The sequence below is a fragment of the Drosophila santomea genome, chromosome 2R (assembly GCF_016746245.2).
Source record: "Drosophila santomea strain STO CAGO 1482 chromosome 2R, Prin_Dsan_1.1, whole genome shotgun sequence".
Lineage (NCBI taxonomy): Eukaryota > Metazoa > Arthropoda > Insecta > Diptera > Drosophilidae > Drosophila > Drosophila santomea.
The window spans coordinates 4,312,325-4,331,205 of NC_053017.2; the positions used below are offsets into that span (position 1 = coordinate 4,312,325).

The 18,881-nt window shown below is 44.2% G+C and overlaps 6 protein-coding genes across 9 annotated transcripts; 1 reads left to right on the plus strand and 5 right to left on the minus strand.

Annotated features, from left to right (window-relative positions):
- Positions 1-7: 7 nt before the first annotated feature.
- On the minus strand, positions 8-2,804 carry LOC120445131 (uncharacterized protein CG42266). 3 transcript variants are annotated; one of them, XM_039625281.2, is made up of 9 exons: positions 2,672-2,804; positions 1,969-2,457; positions 1,638-1,916; positions 1,432-1,518; positions 1,332-1,349; positions 1,249-1,275; positions 1,157-1,189; positions 715-1,102; positions 8-656 (listed from the first exon to the last, which is right to left on the minus strand). In XM_039625281.2, exons 2-9 carry the CDS (start codon positions 2,400-2,402, stop codon positions 195-197), a joined length of 1,728 nt encoding a protein of 575 aa, XP_039481215.2. In that variant the 5' UTR covers positions 2,403-2,457; positions 2,672-2,804; the 3' UTR covers positions 8-194. The 3 variants fall into 3 exon arrangements, with proteins under 3 accessions (XP_039481215.2, XP_043861753.1, XP_039481216.1); XM_044005818.1 differs by lacking the exon at positions 2,672-2,804 and having other exon boundaries at positions 1,969-2,525; XM_039625282.2 differs by lacking the exons at positions 1,638-1,916; positions 2,672-2,804 and having other exon boundaries at positions 1,969-2,420.
- On the minus strand, positions 2,537-4,396 carry LOC120445132. The gene has a single exon (XM_039625283.2). It carries the CDS (start codon positions 4,279-4,281, stop codon positions 2,557-2,559), a length of 1,725 nt encoding a protein of 574 aa, XP_039481217.1. The 5' UTR covers positions 4,282-4,396; the 3' UTR covers positions 2,537-2,556.
- Positions 4,397-4,646: 250 nt separating this feature from the next.
- LOC120444792 lies at positions 4,647-5,074 on the minus strand. The gene is made up of 2 exons (XM_039624740.1): positions 4,858-5,074; positions 4,647-4,792 (listed from the first exon to the last, which is right to left on the minus strand). The coding sequence occupies exons 1-2, from the start codon at positions 5,072-5,074 to the stop codon at positions 4,647-4,649; spliced, it is 363 nt and encodes a 120-aa protein (XP_039480674.1).
- Positions 5,075-5,092: 18 nt separating this feature from the next.
- Positions 5,093-14,588, minus strand: LOC120444355 (protein chiffon). 2 transcript variants are annotated; one of them, XM_039623939.2, is made up of 3 exons: positions 13,888-14,588; positions 6,455-11,480; positions 5,093-5,337 (listed from the first exon to the last, which is right to left on the minus strand). In XM_039623939.2, exons 2-3 carry the CDS (start codon positions 11,459-11,461, stop codon positions 5,230-5,232), a joined length of 5,115 nt encoding a protein of 1,704 aa, XP_039479873.1. In that variant the 5' UTR covers positions 11,462-11,480; positions 13,888-14,588; the 3' UTR covers positions 5,093-5,229. The 2 variants fall into 2 exon arrangements, with proteins under 2 accessions (XP_039479873.1, XP_039479874.1); XM_039623940.2 differs by lacking the exon at positions 13,888-14,588 and adding an exon at positions 11,941-12,221.
- A 477-nt stretch (positions 14,589-15,065) lies between these two features.
- LOC120445485 lies at positions 15,066-16,695 on the plus strand. Its single transcript, XM_039625932.2, has 2 exons — positions 15,066-15,290; positions 15,368-16,695. The coding sequence occupies exons 1-2, from the start codon at positions 15,251-15,253 to the stop codon at positions 15,706-15,708; spliced, it is 381 nt and encodes a 126-aa protein (XP_039481866.1). The 5' UTR covers positions 15,066-15,250; the 3' UTR covers positions 15,709-16,695.
- Positions 16,696-17,104: 409 nt separating this feature from the next.
- Positions 17,105-18,881, minus strand: LOC120445484 (protein disulfide-isomerase A6 homolog). The gene is made up of 2 exons (XM_039625931.1): positions 18,703-18,881; positions 17,105-18,633 (listed from the first exon to the last, which is right to left on the minus strand). The coding sequence occupies exons 1-2, from the start codon at positions 18,713-18,715 to the stop codon at positions 17,345-17,347; spliced, it is 1,302 nt and encodes a 433-aa protein (XP_039481865.1). The 5' UTR covers positions 18,716-18,881; the 3' UTR covers positions 17,105-17,344.

Here is an 18,881-nt window from a genome sequence, read left to right on the forward strand (position 1 = left end):
GGAAACATTTCTCCGATAAAGGGCTCTTTAATTATAATTCCGAATTATTACTATTTTATTAGCTTCCTTTGAGATCCCCAACAAGTGTCAGATGACGACAGAAAACAACTTATATGAAGCTTTCTGGCGTAAGCTCAGTAAGTGTTGAGGATATGTACATGCTAGGGCTGGCATTTAACTTCATAGGCGGTATTTCAAAAGCGACAACATCCTCCACAGTTGTAGTCACAGGTGTAACAGCTCTTTGCGACTGGTGCGCAGCTGCAGGAGTTAAAGCACGGGTTGCAGTATGGACTGCGTCCGTACTCCAGACATCTCGGCTTGGGATTCAGGACAAACGGAGGACTGGCGAAGCGGTCGTAGTAGACTTTGGGGGACCACTTCTTTCGCTTTCTGCGGCGCTTCTTCTTCAAGTAGCACAAGCACTCGGCGTTGGGTATGAGCTTACGTAGAGTTTGCTCCAAGTTGGTCAGATCGCACTCGCAGCCAAACTCTTCGGGTAACCCATTCCCGGCCACACAAGTGCATTTACCCTGTTGATTGCAGGTGCACTCCGCGTCCTCGTCGAAGGATTCATCGTTTCCCGTATCGGGAGCTAAGGCACATTTGCAACAGCGACATGTATCCGGCTTCCCAGTAGAGATACAAATTGGCACCTGTGTAGGAGATAAAGATGTTTTTAGTGCGGCCTACCGCGAATGTCACACATCGTACCTGTATGCATTTGTACGTCTTGTTTTTGGCATCGGTCACAATTACTTCCCGGATATCCGGCGGGCTTTCCCTTTCCGATAGATAGTCGATCGTATTGGGTGGTGTTCCCATGCCTCCATTTTTTCCCAGCTCTTGATTTTCTATTTCGTTTTTGAGATGTCCCAGATTACTTGCCATCGGGTTTTGACCCTGGCAACTACAAGTAAATCCGACTCCGCTGCCCACCAGGCGCTTCAGGCTCCTTCTTTTGGGGCGTGTGTGACTATCAGTTTCTGGACGAGATGCTTGTGTTTCGGAGGGAGCCGAAGACTCCGGGCACTGGCAATTTATTCGGGTTTCGGGCTGGCGAGTGAAATTATGCTCCTCGACATAGGCACCATCGGAGTGTCTGAAATAGAAATGCAATAAATATCAAATGTAAATAGTATAGCAAATATTTTACCTTCTTGGCTGCCCCCTCCAGTCATCCCGGTATCTATAGAAGAATAAATTTTTATGGTTTTACTTTTGAAGAATTTAAGAATTATACTTTACCTATTCCAACCTGGCTGATGGGCTTCGCTGTGGAAACAAAAATTAAATCTACAACCCAATCAGATATTCAGGCTTATAAATACCTATATCGGCGCCTGTCACTGTGGGAAAAAAGTTTTGCAGTATAAAAACAATAATATTTTCTGTACTATGCAGGTATTTGAAAAAATAATCAAAACTTACTAGTAAGCATGCTCATGGGCATTCTGAGTACTTGGTCTTCCTCTGGGTCCAGTTCCACTTATAGGTCCGGGCGGTGGGTAATAATTGCTGATTAAACAACAAAACATAATTGATATTAAACAATTTTAAAAGTATAGCGTTCTTATATAGTCACATTAACGGGTACATTTTTTAGTTCTGTATGCCCAAATCATTTATAATGTTACCTTTGTGGTCCACCGCCCGAATCTGGAAGTCCTCTAGATCCCGGACCGGAATATCCTCTAGATCCCGGGCCTGAATATCCCCTGGGTCCAGGACCTGGGTATCCCCTGGGTCCTGGACCTGGATATCCCCTGGGTCCTGGACCTGGATATCCCCTGGGTCCTGGACCTGGATATCCCCTCGGTCCCGGACCTGGATATCCCCTTGGTCCTAAATCTGAATATCGGTGGCCTTGATATTCCGCACTATGTCCTTGGCCGTACGGCGGTGGATCGTTCTTGCTACAAAATATTCTTCCTTATGGCCTTTAAAGGACAAGCATTTATTACTCACTTGACTACGATCAGCAGGATGGTGGGTTGAGCTGGAGGCTGTGTTGTCATCCGCGATGGTGAATGTCCTTTACGAGGTGGAGTATTGCCTTCATTCGGATCTGGAGAAGTTCCACCGCGCTGAGTGGGAGAAGGACCCCCTTCGTAAGTTGGAGAGCTGACACCACTTCGAGTTGGGGTATAAGCCGTCTCATTGAAATTATGGTTGTGATTTTTGTAATGATCGGTCTGCCTTTCATTAGTTTCTGCAATGGTAACCACACTGTCTGCTGATTGAAATGTGTTCATGCGATTGGTGTTGTCCTTCTCATTTTTGCGATCAGCCATGAATCCAATGGGCTCCGGCCAGGGAAGTATATCGGAGTGCCGTAGGACACAGTTCTTGCAGCGACAGGCGTTCTTCTCCGGCTTTTGAGTCTGATGTTCACAGAACATAATAGCATCCGGATTTTATCACCATCAACATCCTAGCCCAAGCCCCTTTAAAGATCTGTTTGAAAGAGAGTCCAAAAGTATACAATATTTAAAATTTGTTAAATTTGATAGGACTGTAAAAGATTGCTTTAAGGTCCTTATGTTCCTATATTATTTATTCCTCTTGGTGGCGCCTTTTTATGTTTATAGATTGATAGATCCTGTCTTTGGGCTTTATTAGGTGCTTTGAATTCTCCTTGACCTTGGATATTGTGGAAATAGATACTTTCCTTATTGGATCCGTTCCCGTCGATATGCAGTTTGGTTGGACCTGCACTGCTTTGTTGCATTGGACATTTTCAAACATAACTTTATGGATTCCTGGAGAAGATCCCTTCTGGTTTCCATCTCTAAGATTATTTTGCTGTTTTAAGGAGGACGTTTTGCAGATCCTCACAATCGGTGTCCGGTGAGTTTCCGCATTGAGTTCCGTAGTGCTGACCGCCATATCGCTAGTGGCTATGATATTTACACAACTATTTTCACTGTTGGGGTCAAGGTGCTTTAGCATTTTCTTTTCCGATTCCTTATAGTAGTCCTGCTCCTCTTCCAACTCAGCTAGCTTATTGCTAGCACTTCGATACCAGTCATCATCATCCACCTGCTCCTCTTCCTCCATATAGGAATAGGTAAGGTTTCCGCCTTCTTGGCGATAATCGCAGCTAGATCTATAACTTGATGTTCGAGGGGAACCAGGTAGGTAAGTGGATTCTCCCTTAGGATGGTAATACTCCTCGTGATCGTACACTTCTTCGTCTGATATAATACTTGGTGGTGGGGCCTTGATACATGGAGAAGGAAAACCTTCATCTGAGTTCAGGGAATTTGCAAAATCTGTATTTTCTTGCCCTGAGTAATAGACTTCCTGCTCCCGCGCACAACAATGTTCTCCACAGCATTCCCTCGGACACCACATGGTGGTACCGGCATCCTTTTTGGATGTATTTAGGATTTCTGTGAGTTTATTTCTTCTTGATGCCTCCAAGATCTTTGGCAGATCCTCGGTACTACTTCCTTGATTCTGCATGTGCACGTAGGTAGTGGACTTTGACAGTCGTTTACGTTTTCGCTCCTTCAACCAAGGCAAACGTTCGAGATGAGATTTATTTTGGAGAACATTTTCCTGTAGGGGATAGCTATCGAAAGAAGGATACGGTGGAAACGACTGAACAATCAGCGGCTGCACAGGCAGCTGCAACACCTGGACCGTTGCTAGTTTTCCCCGCAAGTGATTTATTTGATTTAGGCAAACCTGCACCTCCTTCTTCAAATAAGTTCCTATGTAGTTGTTTATCCGGTCAATTGTTTCACACATAACATCGGTTCGATCTGAAAGATGGCTTGCTTGAGAACTAGATGTTTGATCTTCATTATTCTCGGTGGTATTCGACTTTTCTTGATGTTCTTCCAGTACTTTGACCTTTTTGTCTAGCAATAAGCTGTCTAATCCCGATAAAACATCCCCAAGCTCATGAATAACCCGCGGATTAGTTGTATCGCACGTTTCTTCAGGCGTAAGAAAGCTTACAGTATCACATTCATATTTTTCACCGGCATCTAAGCGGTTAGGGGGCTCAAATAAATGTCCATAAACATAGGGCAATTCGTTGCTGCGGAAATCGAATCCCCATTGGTGTCCCATCTGCAAGGGGTCAAACATAGGAGGATAAGTTATAAAGTATGGATCCCTTCTTCGTCTTCTTCGAGTCCTTGGCGCCACAAAGCCATTAGCTTCAATATTAAAGCTCAATCGACGTGTTCTTCGCATCGTGGTGGTTCGGTTTACAATGGGTGCGGCGGAGTCCAGTCTTATCTGGGATCTTCGGAGTCTGTCCAACATTTCTACTCTTCCTCTTATCAACGACAATGTTCACTTGCCAATAGCACGTGAAAAACTAATATTTTAAAAGAAAATTTTGACAGCTGGTCTAAAAATGTGAACACTTCACGTGAAGCTAAAAATATTTGATTACAAAAGAAGGTTCACTAATTACACATACATTTAGCAACAAATTAAAATTCAAACCTTTAGTTAAACACATCAAGATTTTTTTATTCTTCTTCTACAGTTTTTTTTAAAGCTGTGCTAAGAATAATGAGTTAAGAATGAATACAAGTATAAATAAGTGTGAGTAATCACTGCAGTTCAGCGGAATAAAATGAAGTATGGAATTTTAAAAATAATAGTCGCATTGGAAATGATCTTCACTTCTTCAGGCCCATTGGCTTGTTGCGTACTCCGGTGCGGGAATTCTCGCCGGGGATCTGACTTCGAAAATGAGCCCATTCCTTCTGGTAGTAATGAAATAATGCCACCGGATCGCAGTTCTTGGATTTTCCACGTTGGCGAACTAAATAAGAAAAAAATGGGCATAACCATTAAAGCCTTATAAAAATGGTGTATAAGATTACTTACCCGCAGCAGATCTCCGATTGGAGGCGCTACGAGGATGCGACTTGCTCCGGCGTCGGCGTTGCATCCTAAGACGGTCTTCATTAGCTTCCGATTCGCTGCTAGACATGGGAGGTTCCTTTGCCCGGCGGTTCTTGCTGCGGCTGCGACGCCTTCCGTTCACCTGAGACTTATCGAGAACGGAATCCTGAGCCGCCATGGGAGGCACGGAAGCATCCATCAAGAGTTTTTCTTTGAAAAGGCGAGCTAAGTCCGCAAAGCTGGCCCCACCAACGGACCGCTCCCTAGGATCGTCCTGGTCAGTCTTGCACTCCTTCTCCTTGGCAGATGGACACGGACACGATGGAGCCGCATTCTCCTTATCCTTTTCCACACTCAGTTTGGCACGCGAGCTGACGGTGCCGCGTTTATGCAGGCCGCTGAAATCGCTTTCCTTTGCGTTCTCCGCCAGGCGTTCCTCATGCTTGATGAGCTTGCGCAAGTCTATATTGGGATGGGATCGGATCAAAGAAGTGGCCATTAGCAGGGAAATGAGGATACTGGGTATAAGATAGGGTAGTGAGATGGGCGCGGTAAATTAGGATGGAAAGACATAACTTGAGAATGACGTGCATTTAAGTATGATTTACTTCGACTAACCGAATCTGAAAGGTTATAACAACTTGACACCGACTATTAAACCTAAGGAAATGAAACCAGAAGAGAGAGAATAACACTAATCCATCGACCCATGCGATGTGCATTCAAGTAATTACAACATTTTTTTGTATGTTTAATTGAATATTTAATTTAATTTACTCTTTGTTTTAATATTTTTACAATTGCTTTTGGTTTTTTTTGTTTAAAGTTATTTTTCTTCTGTTACATAGTTACGTTTTTCTTCTTTTTTTATTTAGCTTGAGCGTTGACTTTGATAATAGTACATAGCTAAGAAAATGAAAACAGTTTAATAGGTGATTTCCACAGTTAAAAACAAAAACGATGAATGGAAACTTGACTACTTAGAAGCTAGGTTGAAAATGAGAGATTTTGGAATAGTCCGAATTGGTTGATAAGAATTATTTGGGGGCAGGGAATTTGAGCTAAACTAAGATTAAACTAAGGCTTATGTACGTATTTCCGTGTGTGATTTGTGAGTTTCAATTATGCTACACTTAGCTGATAAACGGGATGAAAACTGCTCACGATCGATTAAATTTGACGGACTTGATTTGACATTTAGTTTTCAGAAAACATTAATGCTATTCGCTTTTCACAATTTTGGCAGTGGTGCTTTTTCTCAAACGAGTATATTAAATGGGTACATTAGACCATCATTCATTTAATTCTCACTTCGCCAAATGTAATCAGGAATTAAAACTGGAAAGATGACTGAATCGAAATCGCTGTGTTTTTGTGGTTTTGGAGGGATTTGTGGCCTAAAAATACCTAAAAACTGAAACTTATTACTCATCGTCGCTGTACACACTAAGAGCTAAACGTGATTGGTGCTGAATGATGCGTTGCTTGATCTGGGTGATGATTAGATGACACAGGGTGCTCAACGACGGTATCGAAAGCGTCGGAATGGCGCCCTTAGCCGCCTGCAGGTGACACGCACCTCCTTCTTCAGGAACTGCGAGATGGCCAATGACTTCACGGCAGCCGTCGCTGCTTCGGCGGCACAACTGCTCGCCGCCTTTCCATTATTCGGTGGCGCATACTTGGAGATGTCAAACTTCCGCTTGGGCGTCGTCTGGTGTGGGCAATGCTCGTGTGAATCGCCTGCCTGGGTGTTGCTTAAATCCAAATCGGTATCCAAGCCATCAGAGGATACCGTGAATATGTCGGAATTGTCACCCAGTTTCTCACTTGGCGAAATGCAGCTGCCTAGACTTCCGTTTAGCTGGGGAGTTCTTCTCTGTTGCTGTTGAACTTGTCCGGTACTCGGTGTGGAGGTGGCCTGAAGTCGCTGACCATTATGCAGGGTAAGCAAAAGTTTTTTGGTTTGTGCAGAGGCTTCGGGAGGCGTGGTTACAGATATGGAAGGTATTCGTGCTCTTTTCTCAGGAGACTCCGTTTTCTGCATGCCGATCTCCTGCTCTTCGTAGGCATCTTCGAAAACATCTTCGTCCTCCTCCTCTTCTTCTTCCTCGACATCCGCATCGGTTGCTTCGATTTCCGCCTCAACATCCTGCTGCTGATCCACAGAATCCGCCATGGTTTCGTCTTCGTCGGGCAAACTTTCCATTTCATCCGCCTGCGGTTCAGCCTGCTCATCAACATCGGTCGCTGGCGGAGTCATCACGGCATCTTCCCGGGAATTCTGTTTATCATCGGCAGGTGATCCACCAGACGGCGAATTTCCGCCTCCTTCATCATCTTCATCGTCTTTGCTAAGCAGATTTCCTCTCGTCCCAGAAGTCAAAGTTGTTGTTGTGGTTGTGGTTTGCTCCTCTTCTGTTTCCATAGGCTCTTGCTTTATAGGGTGAAGCTCAGCCAGACCCATTTTCTGGAAATTAATTCGCTCATCTTGCACCGATCGACTGCCGCCCAGTCCGCCTGCATTTCGTCTTCTCTGAGCTTTAGGCCAACCCGTACGATTGGACTTCAAGCTCTTCTTTTTCCTATAATAGCTGGCATATAGATTGAGGTTATTCATTCGTCGACCGGAACCAGGTGGGTTTCCTCTGGAAACATCTTCATCTTCGTCTGCACTCCCTGCACTTCCCAGAATTAGATCACACAGGTCAAACTCGCTCGTAAAGCAATCAGTAGGTGGTGGAGTTTGTGGGGTGTTAACAAGCCTTTGTTCTCTTTCTTCAGTCTCCACCTCCGCTGACATCTCGTCTTCCTCCATATCGTACTCTTTGCCAGCTAGCTCCAGATATTTGTCTAACTGCCAGGCAACGAAACCAGGATTGCAATACTGACGGGCTTGATCCAAAGCTTTAAGGGCACACGGTTCCATTTCGTATTCGAGCAAGCCCTTCTTGCTGGGCAATTTGCGCACTCCGCGAAACGCACTCGTTCCGGAAAGATGTTGGGTAGTAGTCGGCCGCACTGTGCCTGCTACTGGAGGATTCACTTTTCTGTTGCGCTTGCCCAAGAGCGCACTTGCTGAGGATTGCCTTTGACTGGTTGAGAATTCCAAGCGGCGCGAATACATCTGACCCGCATTTCGAGCCGCAGGTGTCAGGCGGCGACTTCTAACGGGCGAAGAAGTTGCGGGCGTAGGAACTGGCGCTGGAGGGGAATGATCATATTTGTTTTGTCCCCGCCTCATTCTTTTTACCGTCTCGCTAATCTCGGTGGCAAATCGCAGTTCCTCAACAGGAGTGGCAGCTTGAGAACGAGTAGTTCGGGGAGATGACGGTACTACTGGCTCCTGTTTTATAGGAGTTTTTAGCTTTGGTGCAACTACAGGAGGAGGTGGCTCTTCTGCTTCTGAGTTCGTTTTACTTTGTGAGTCCTGACGCTGCCGAATAATGCAACTGACCAAAGCCAAAGTAGAAGCATGTTCTCTAGGGGATTTTCTTGGTGGTAATTCGGCAATCCGTGCCAGCTGCTTGTTCCTGCAGGTTATCCCGCTTCGTTGACTGTTGCTGCAGCTTGAACTGGATGTGCTCCTAACTCGTTCTATCAGCTGCACTCTATCCCCCAAAGAACCCGATGCAAACTCCCTTTCCAGCAATTCTGGGGTGCTCGCCTTGCTATCACATTTTGCTGTGGCAGTAGTCAGGGAATTCCCCTCCAGCTGCTGCAGTTGCTCCTGTTCCTGCTGATAACGGTGGAGAAGGTGGAGCTTTTTGTTCTTGTAGGTCGCCGAGGAGGAAGAGGACTGTACTTCCTCCTCCTTCTTAACTTCCTTCTTGGGTGTGGTCTTCTGATCTTCCTGCTTGATCTGCTCTTCCTTATCCTGCTTTACCTCGCTTGCCTCGCGGCATAAAGCACAACTGTGTGCTGGCAATGTTTTGGCCATGGGTATGGGACCCATTTCATAGGGCAGTTTCCTGTAGTTAGTGCTACCGTAATATGTGTAATAGTTCTCTTCACCCGCATCCTGTCGCATAAAAACTCTATTCCAAAGCTCTCCACTTGGCAACGATTCAAAGGTATACTGCATTTCCTGAAGTCTTTCGCTTTTACTGCAATCAAAGAATAAATCTATCGCTGGTGGCACTGCCTTCGGCTGTTTGACTTTATTTTTCGTGGGACTTGACGGTTTCTGGCTCTTTGCGCGACTTTTTGAAGGAGAGGTTTTGACCTCGGTTAACTCCAGCTCTCCGGCACTACGGTTTATGGTTAATCTGGAAAGCCGCCTAGCTGCTCTTTGTTCTCGGGTATCCGTTGATTTACGAGGAGCTGCCGTGATTCTACGTTGGGTATCAGCAATGTAGTCTTCATCGCTGCCACTACTGCAACTACTGTCCAACTCCTCATCTAATTCTTTATCCAATATGTCTTCCAGATCTTCCAACTCCTTCACTTCAATAGCTTCCTTCTTTATTTTTAATTTGGGCTTTTCTAATTCCCCCATCCTATCCTCCAGTTTATTGGCCATTTTCCGGCAAGTTGTCTGCCTTAGCTGCTGCTGCTGATGACTGCTGGCGGTGGCTGCTGTCACAATAGCCGTGGCTGTGCGACTGCTCTTCCTGGTGGCCACCAATTGCTCCTGCTTTATCTTAATCTTTAGCTGCGGCTGTGGCTGCGGTTGAGGCCCTTCTTCTGGCTGGATGGGGGCGCTTGGAAAGCGCTGCTGGTTGCTATTGCTGCTACTGCTCCCTGTTGATAATTGGCGTTGGAAAACCTCCTGCGCCGCTGCTCCTCCTACTTTTCTTCGCCTTCCCACTGCTTGAGCTCGCTTGCGTATGCTAGAAGTAGGTAATCCTGAAGATTCCTTAGTTTCTGCTTCGCTGGTGCTTGTGTCGAGACTGGCGGAGGATATACTGTATCTGCCTCTTACATCCGAGGTGGTTTGTCGATCGATATCCGTGGGCAACTCACTGCTGCTCCTTGTGGTAGGTACCGCTGTCCTGGGAAACATAAAGTTCTCTGCCTCTCCATTAAGTCGTTGTAACTCTGTTTGTCGGATCTTTTGGAACTTTACAATCAGTGAGGGCGAATCCACTTGGTTGGGAGGTCTTCCCCGACCTCTGGGAGGCGTAGCACATTCCTCCCTGGTTTCTACAACCTTATAAATAGAAGAAGGCGGCAACATGGCTCTCTTAGGAGGTGACAGACTGGAGTTCAGTGTTTTCCGTCGTCCGGAATTCGTTGTGGGCGTTGCTGCAGCTGTTGTTGGATGTTCCTGACGCTGAAGCTCAGAAAGACTACCAGGCAGATTTCCTTGGACCTTCTTGCCACCAGGGAAAGGCGTTTGAGGTGATGTAATTGCTACTCCTTGAAACTTTTCCGACGAATGCTTTCCCTTGGTTATCCTCTTGGACTTCTCGCGCAACGCTGGCGATGGCCTCTGACGGGGACTCTGCAACTCCTCATTACTCAACGATTCATCGACATCCATGTCAAGTTCACTCTCGGCGGGCTCCTCCTCCAGGAACCTATTCACATCCGCTGAACTTCGAATTAGAGTGTCTAGAGTCAGGAAATTATCCGAATTCTTTGCAAAGAGCTCGTGATCTTTGCTTTGCAAATGAATATTCAGGATATCGTACTCCAATTTACAGATCTCACAAACTCCTCCTTGTTTTTCACTCGAATCTATTGGTTCGCGACAATTAGAACGCGGACTATTCGGGATTGCAGACTGTTTTTTAAGTTCCTGCAGGGAAGGATGCTGGAGTGGCTTTTCTTCGCCAGCTGCTGGTTTGTCTTTCTGTGATGTGCGTGAACCCAAAGACTTGCGGGTCATGCTCTGCTCCTTATCCTTGGTCTTCGACTTTGTTAGAAGTCGAAAGGCGCCGTCTTCGCTGCTTAAATCTATCTTTGGCCAGTCGTCTGGCTGCTTGATAAGATGGTAGTAAGGTCTATAATTACGCTTGACGGATTCGATCTTCACATACTGCTTTTTCAGTTGTATGTGATGGGGGCTAGCTGAGGCTGATGCTCCTCCACCTTCCTTCTTGCCCTCAAGGTATTGCTTAAGCTCGGTCTGAATGCGCTTTATAAAGCGCTGGGCGTAATCCGTCTGCCAGATGGTATAGCTCCGTTTTAGGGATGTCGTGGGTGTGCTATAGCCACTGTTTGCCACCCCAACCGTGCTCCTGCGCACACGACTTAGTATTGCATCCGCTCTTGATTGCCGCTGATTCGGTTTTCTTGCCGAACCATCATCTTGTTGGTAGTGATTGGTGGGTGTGCTGGGTGTACCTGGTGTTCCGGGGGTTCCGCTGATGATCTCTGGCTTATCAGTGATAAAGTGTGTAATATCGTCACTGAGAAAGAACTCGAGATGTCCACCCAAAGCCTTGATGTCGGACTCAATGCGTTTAGCTAACTGATGATCGCAAATGTCCAGGTAGAACTTAAAGTGACACAGAGGACGTTTGCTTTTTATGACCTTTACTTTAGGAGGAGTTGCTGCTGTTGCGGAAGCTGCTGCTGTTGAGTGGCTAGTTGTTGTTGCGAGTCTGCTGGCGCTTTGTTTGTCCGACTGCGGTTGCATACCTTCTGGCGCAAATTAGCTGCAGCCAACGGACCCAGAATTAAAGAGAAAAGAAATTGTAGAAAACGCCATTAATTAAATGTATCTTGAAGGGATAACCTGCAGTCGAATTTTAACAAATTAAAGGCAATAATTTAGGAATTTTGTGGGAAATACATAAAGAAAAAAAATAAGTGTAAGCTTTATGTATAGTTTAATTTATTGAAACTTAAGATTTTGCATTGCACCCAAGAATAAATTTTTAAGCAGGCAATTAAAAAAATTTTTTGAATTGATCAAATAAGAAAATAAACTTTTTACTGTGTTGTAGAAATAGTTAAAAACATTCTAATCAAAACAAGAACCGCATCAATTAATTTTCCCTCCAATATGAGTTGCGATGAAGCTATACCAGTTTTAAGCTGTTGTTATAACCATAGATTTAAAAGGTTTGCTTTATTTATTCAAAATTCGACCGTAGCTTGAAATCCAACACCAACCGCGTTTTAAACTTATTTGCCACGAGAAATTTAATAAACTAATAAATCACTGTGGGGGAAATCCTACTCCCGGTGGTTCTTCTTCTTCTTGCTCCTTGTATGTTTCCCGATGTGTGTTATGCAATTTTGCATTCGGATACACACAAATCAGATCAATAACTGCACTTGGATGCATTTTGGTATGTATTGCCTAAAAGGCCATCGAGTGTTAAGTGTGAGTTAATTTATTTTAATTCCAAACTAAATGGGATCACAGAAACACAACCCAAGCGGGTGGAAGAAGAAGAAGCAGCAGCTGTGCTGCGGCATCGAGCTGCCAGGTCGGGCTACACTTAGCGAGGCGTTGCCAGCACGCGGAAAAATTGGTGGTGACATACATAGCTGTAACATACATTTTACTCTGTTGCTGCATTTGATTAAAAACCAGTTATATTTATAATTTCCCTTTGGCGAAAATACAAAACAGGCACGAAGAAACACATGGGCAAGAAAATTTATTTAAGGGAAAACTATCTGTTGGTGCTGACATTTATTTTTAATCAGTCATTCCAAGCTTGTGTTTGTATATAAGCTACATATATTACAAAAATTGTATCTTCTACAATTTTAATATTATCATTTCACTTTATAAAATCACTCCAAACAAATATTCATAAATATATATCTTATCGTTTTCTTTCATGCTCATTTGCGCAATATATGGTTTATCGCATTACATTTATATTTGTTTTGGTTTTTTACGTCTCCCAAAAAACAATGCGAATGAGCTGCCAAAGGCATAATGGCCGATGACCGATATTAAACTCAACATAATAATTAGTCCGGCAACTCTGTGCTCTGTACTCACCCACCAGTAAGTACTTGCAAATAATTGATATGGCTATCCAATATGTACTGACGCGCGTCAATATATACATATAACCCGAAAAACGAGCACATCAGCACGCTGTGCTGGCACTTTTTTTGTCCTCGCTTTATATTTGCCATTACAACACGAAACGTTGGCGCAAAGAAAAACGAAAGAAAACCTAGTGGCAACCCTCAAGCGTTAGCAGTAGCAACAACAACAAAGGGGAAACAAATATGAAAAAGTAGGAGCACATAAAGCGTAAAGCGAAAAATAACGCGAAAAACGCAGAAAAAGAGAGGAGAGGGGAAAAAACAACACACACACAATTCATGTATACAGTTGCGGTGGAAGTTATAGCATATTCAATTTAATATAACCGAAATAGTGATTTTTTGTGCATTCGTTACTAAAATCTATATATATTTAAAGATATCATTTCTTATTGATATTTTAAATTAAGATATATTAACAATTCCCTAACGTTTTACCCGCTGCTGTACGTGTACATATGTATGTTTGTGGATAAAATTCATGTGAAGTTGCGGATGAAGCTTACAATGTGGTGGAGGCCGAAACACACTGGCAAACGCTGAAAAGCAGGCCCACGGCAGCAGCAACAACAACTAAGACTAGCAAGCCAAAACCAAAAAAACACAGAACAGTGGGGTCACAAGAGCCATGTGTTAGGCTTTCCACTGAAATGTATTTATGCCAAAGTACATGAACCTTGCAAAAGCAGTTTTCCTTCGATGTCGAACCTTTATTCGATTATTTCTAAATCTGTGGTCCGAATGAATTTTGTTGCTGCAAACCACTGTGCCATGGGTATGTATAGTGTGTTATTCACAATTTCCAAGTAATACTCGTTTTTATTTTTCCCTTTTTCCATTGCAACGTATTTCTGGCTGTGCCGCAGCTCTTTTTCTCGCCTGTGCTTTGTACGCACGTTCGTTGGGTGAATAAAAACAAATTGAAATGGTGACGAATCGTTTGAAATTCAGCCGAAAAGCCGCAACCAAAAAACATTGTGCATAAAAAACAACAAACCAAAAACAATCACACACACACACACACGCACACTAGTACGGATTGCTTACCTTTTAGAAATTCACGGAGTTGCTCGGCTGATATGTTCCTATAGCCCAAATCATTTAGATACTGGAGAATGGCTCGTGCATCCAGTGGCAAATGTGACATTTTATTTTGCGCCAAGTAGAGCAATCGTTCTTGATATTCGTATTGTTAATTATTTTTTGTTTATATTCCACCCTCACACATACACACGCGCGCGCACTCGAGCACACACAAACACACACACGAATGCAAAATCGCCGTTCGTCCCGTTTCTCTTTCTCGTTTGTTTCGTTCGCTTCTTCTTCCTTTTGTTCGTATTCGTCTTCGTGCGCCGACAATCGACCAATTTTCACTGTACTTTTGCTCTGCGTTGGCCGTATTTGAGTTTATACTTGCATTTACTTGCGTCAAGTTAATCAGGTGCAATGACTAAATATACACAACTGTATGGGAACGATTGGTTTAAGCGTCTATTTGCTTTCGTTCGCCCGTCGTTCGTTTGCTAACGCCTTTGTTATTTTTATGCTTTTTATCTGGTTTTCGCAAGCAGGGGGTCGCCAATTCGATTGTGCACGCACAGTTCGAGTGTCGAGATTGGGCTTTTTCTTATTTTCACATATTTCCTCGCTAGTTTTATAACAATTTTCACCAATTGAAAATAAAGTGTACACGAACAGGGCAGCGCACACACGCTCGGCAACCAAATTTTCGTCGAGTTATCGATAACTGTGCTGGCTGGCGATGGTCGATGGTTGCTAGGCGGCGTGACTAAGTCACGGTATGAAATCGTTTTATGGGAAATAGTAATGGATTAATAGTTTTACAGAAGGTCTAGTTTATTCTGTTTAATCGTTTGTTGCGACGGCAGCCTGAATTATTAATATAAATATATATTTTTGTTTATAATGTACAGTAATATTCTTAACATTTTGTTAACACGCATCTATGAAATATAGCGTAAATTTATAATATATAATTGGTACACTGATTTATATATGAATCATAGACCCACAAAGCTATAAGAATTATTTTTTTCTTTTAATTTGTATATTTCAATGATTATATATTATCACTTTATATTATCAGTTGTTAAATTTCGGCATAAACAATACGAAAAACTGTTATCCAAATGCTGCGATTTAAAACATCGACAGCGGAGGTTATCGCCATATATCGATAAGCAACGACCGTCCGTCCCTACCAGCAACGCGAAAGGTTTTGTCTTGCTTTCTTGTTGCTTTGTGTGATTCTCGAGTCTCTGTTCTGCTTCTGCGTCTGCGTCCCGTTCTCGTGGCCAAAAAGAGAAGAAAGCAAGAAGCAAAAAAGGCAAACGAACTGTTTTCGCTGCGCGTTCGTGCTCAATCGTGATTTCGAAATAAATTAAAAATGTCTCGCAGTTCGTACCTGTTGTGTGTGCTGTTTTTAGGTGAGCTAAAGAGAGGGAGAAAAATGAAGAAATCGCCTCGCGATCAGATTTTACGAAAACGTATCTCGTTGTTGCAGGCGCCAGCTGCTTGGTTTTCAGTGCGAGTGCAGCGCGGAACAATCGAAGGGGTTACAAGGCCACGGAGCCGCCCACCACCACCCAGCCCCCGCAGACGGCCAAGGAGTATCTGGACAGCCGACCTGGAATCTCCACATTCGGCATCATCGCCATCATCTTCACCGTTATCGTTCTCTGCCTCGTTTTCTACTACGGCATCATTTGCTACCCCTTACTTTGTCGCGATGAAAAGAAGTATCGGTTTATGGACGTATCCTCAACCATTACCGCCGCCACATCGCGCTCCATTCAGTCCATAGAGAACTATCCCGACCAGAAACATCACCATACGTTGGCCTGATTCGAGGTGTGCACACCCGGAGGATAGTGGTTTAGTAGTACGTCTATTTAGTAACTCGAAAAAGACTTGAATGCCAGCCAGAAACGAAAATCCATTAGTATGACTACAGATTTAGGTCATAGGTCTTCAAAAATATCTCGAATTTTACCTCTTATACCCTTTGCCTTTTTTTAACATATTAGATATTTAAACATGAATTTTCCCATATTTTTATCGAATTTCATAACATTACCTTGATGTTTCTATAGTACATAGCAGTAACCAGTTGAGGAGTTCGCTGGAAAGGGAATTAATCATTCATAATTGTAAATTGGGATTCCTACGCATCCCCGACTCTTTCTTTATCTGTTGTTCCTCTTAATCCCGGGCTCAACAAGTTTGGCCTGTCCTGTCCTCTGGCCCTTTTTCCTTGTCCATCGTGCATCTTTGGCCTTTTTATTGCTGCTCATGCAGGTAGTTTTAGCCGTTTACTCACAGCTTTGTTCTCTGTTCTTTTTTGTGGGACAGAGCCAAATTGTGGCAATTGAGTCACGTTGCCTGGTTGTTTCACTCGAAATCCCAGGGAATTCAGAGATCTTTTTTTACCGTCTTCACGCAACCCAATTTGCATTCACAGTCCGAATTGTTTTAACACACGAACTTTTTGTGATGCCTCAAGTTTTCCAATTTTTGAATACATTTCAAAATGCTGGTTCCCGTCCCTTTATACACAGGTTGTACTTAAAGCGAAACCAAGTACTTAATAAATATACCATGCCAATCATAGTTTAAGCGCCAATCTGCCGCCACGAATACATTTAAGCAATCTTCAGTTTTTGCATTTAGACCAGAATGAGTATCCTTCTATATATTGTGTCAAAATACGTTTTTAGACGTTATTTAGCAATAAGAGTATCAAGTTTTATATACAAATATTTTTGGACATTTTTATGTGAGTTTTACATAAAATAAATGCTTTTGCCGCCGCAAACGGTCAAAACGGTGAAATTATCACACTTTTTATTGGAGTTTGGGGTTGTACTGAACTAAGCAAACCGACTTGAAAAGATTATGTTTGTAAATTCTTTGATTTTTACGAATTTATATTAATATAACACTACGTTGGAATAAATCATTGACTAACAAATGTGGATACTTCGATGTACATAGTTTGCTATCGAGTTTTAAAGAGCATATATACATTTGATGATTTATTTCAAATATAATAACTGAAGAATAAACTATACGTAAGTGAAAAAACTTTTGATATGGACGAAAGTTAAAATGTAAGTATACCGTTCTTTCCAATTCAAAATAGAACGAATGCATTCTATAAACTCGCTAGCCACGAAACATTGTGTACTTTATTACCAACTTCCAGGGCTTTTCGAACCCTATTAACACTTCACACCCATAATTTACACGTTTTGTTGCACAGTTTATTAATTTTGTGGTACATAGTTTTATATGTTCGCTGGTTTCGATTCGTTTAGATCTATGTGAGGATGGTAAAAAAAGCTAATATATAATTAGAGTTATTTATATTTAGATACGCTGGCTGACTAATGAATATCATTCAGAATGCAAGTGTTTGTTAGTTTAATAAGTGGAAATTTGAGCTTGGGCCGCACAGTCTTGGTCTCCGATCAATACAGCCTTACAGCTCGTCCTTATCCAGATCGATGTCGCTCAGATCGATGTCCTCCTCGGTGGGAAGTTGGCCATCTTTGCCGTCCCAAGGATCCACGGACACGATCGCTGGCTTCTTGGCTCCGCGAACAGGCGCCGTGTGGCCGCGTCCGTAGGAGATGTCGCGCAGGAACTCGTTGATGCCGTCCTTGGAGAAGGAGCCCTTCAGCACAGAGAATTTCATCTTCTTAAAGTTGACCACAGCCATGGCCGGATAGCCGAATCCTCCAACTTCGAGGGACTCTTCCAGAGCCAACTGCTGACCACCTTCAGCCCAGGCCCAGCCCCAAAGCTTCTGCTTGAACTTCTCGCCCTGCGTGCGCAGTGTGTCGAGGAACTTGTTGCGGCACTTGGCGTCGCAATCAAGAATGTGTGGCAGAACGGACACGACGCACAATGGCTTGCCTTCGCAGGCAGTTTCAAACGTGGATTCATTGGTGATCTCGATGAGCTCGGGGGCTGGCACATTGGCCACATGCTTGTCACCGGCCCAGGACACAATGTCCGAGGCAGTGCGTCCTCCATCATACTCCTGGGCATCACTGGCTCGCTTGGAGCCCGCAGGGAAGAACTTAATGGTAGGGTACCCACGCACATTGTATTCAGCGGCCTTGCTCTGATGCGCGGTGGCATCTAGGGCACCCAACTTGACCTTGCCCTTCAGCTCTTTGGCGGCCTTGGCCCATTCGGGTGCCAGATTCTTGCAGTGTCCACACCAGGGGGCGAAGAACTCCACCAGCCATATGTCGTCAGAGTTCAGGACCAGTTTGTCGAAGTTGTCCTCGGTGAGTTCGATGACCTCATCGCCGGATGAGCTGCCGGAACCGCCGGAAGACGATCCACCGCCGCCGCCCAGGACACCCTGCACCTTCTTCTTCACCTCCGCCAGAGCAGCTTCAGCGATGGCCTTGGCGGTTCGTTGACCATTGTAGTCCGTGGGCGACTTCTTGTTGGCGCCAAAGATCTTGATGGTGGGAAAGCCACGTACACCGAACTGGCCACTCAGCGTGCTGTCCGCATCGGCATTCACGGAGCCCACTTTCACGACTCCCTTCAATGCCTTGGCCAGCTTCTTGTACTCGGGCACCAGGCTCTGGCAATGGCCGCACCACGGAGCATAGAACTCCACGATCCAGATGGCGTCGTCTTTCAGCACCTCCCGGTCGAAATTCGAGGGCGTCAGCTCCACGACGCCGTCGGTGGGCGAATAGAAGGCACTAGCGCCGCCCACGACAAAAGCCAGCAACAAAATGCTCGCTGCGGGGGCGTATTGAAAATGTATTATTAACATAATTTGGTTACTTCTTGCATGGCCCAGAAACTTACCCAGTTGCCTCATCTTTGTTGAGTTTGTGAAACCGCTTACGTGTCTATCTCTTTCGGGTTTATCTCAACAAATTCTTAATCAACGCGACTTGTCGGTAGGCTCTTTTAAACTAAACTATGTGCAGAGATGCGGCTTATATTTTGCTAAAAAAAAAGAGTACACGTCACTGCAAGTGCGG

Excerpts from the sequence above, each read along its gene's own strand:
- LOC120445131 (XM_039625281.2), bottom strand. The coding sequence starts at position 2,402 with ATGTTCTGTGAACATCAGACTCAAAAGCCGGAGAAGAACGCCTGTCGC. Across the intron at positions 1,103-1,156 it reads TGGAGGGGGCAGCCAAGAAG|ACACTCCGATGGTGCCTATG; the intron begins GTAAAATATTTG and ends TTTCTATTTCAG. Across the intron at positions 657-714 it reads AGACGTACAAATGCATACAG|GTGCCAATTTGTATCTCTAC; the intron begins GTACGATGTGTG and ends TCTCCTACACAG.
- LOC120445485 (XM_039625932.2), top strand. The coding sequence starts at position 15,251 with ATGTCTCGCAGTTCGTACCTGTTGTGTGTGCTGTTTTTAG. Across the intron at positions 15,291-15,367 it reads GTTGTGTGTGCTGTTTTTAG|GCGCCAGCTGCTTGGTTTTC; the intron begins GTGAGCTAAAGA and ends TCGTTGTTGCAG.
- LOC120444792 (XM_039624740.1), bottom strand. The coding sequence starts at position 5,074 with ATGGATGCTTCCGTGCCTCCCATGGCGGCTCAGGATTCCGTTCTCGAT. Across the intron at positions 4,793-4,857 it reads CAATCGGAGATCTGCTGCGG|TTCGCCAACGTGGAAAATCC; the intron begins GTAAGTAATCTT and ends TTTCTTATTTAG.
- LOC120445132 (XM_039625283.2), bottom strand. The coding sequence starts at position 4,281 with ATGTTGGACAGACTCCGAAGATCCCAGATAAGACTGGACTCCGCCGCA.
- LOC120444355 (XM_039623939.2), bottom strand. The coding sequence starts at position 11,461 with ATGCAACCGCAGTCGGACAAACAAAGCGCCAGCAGACTCGCAACAACA. Across the intron at positions 5,338-6,454 it reads CGCAGTTCCTGAAGAAGGAG|ACTTGCGCAAGCTCATCAAG; the intron begins GTGCGTGTCACC and ends ATCCCAATATAG.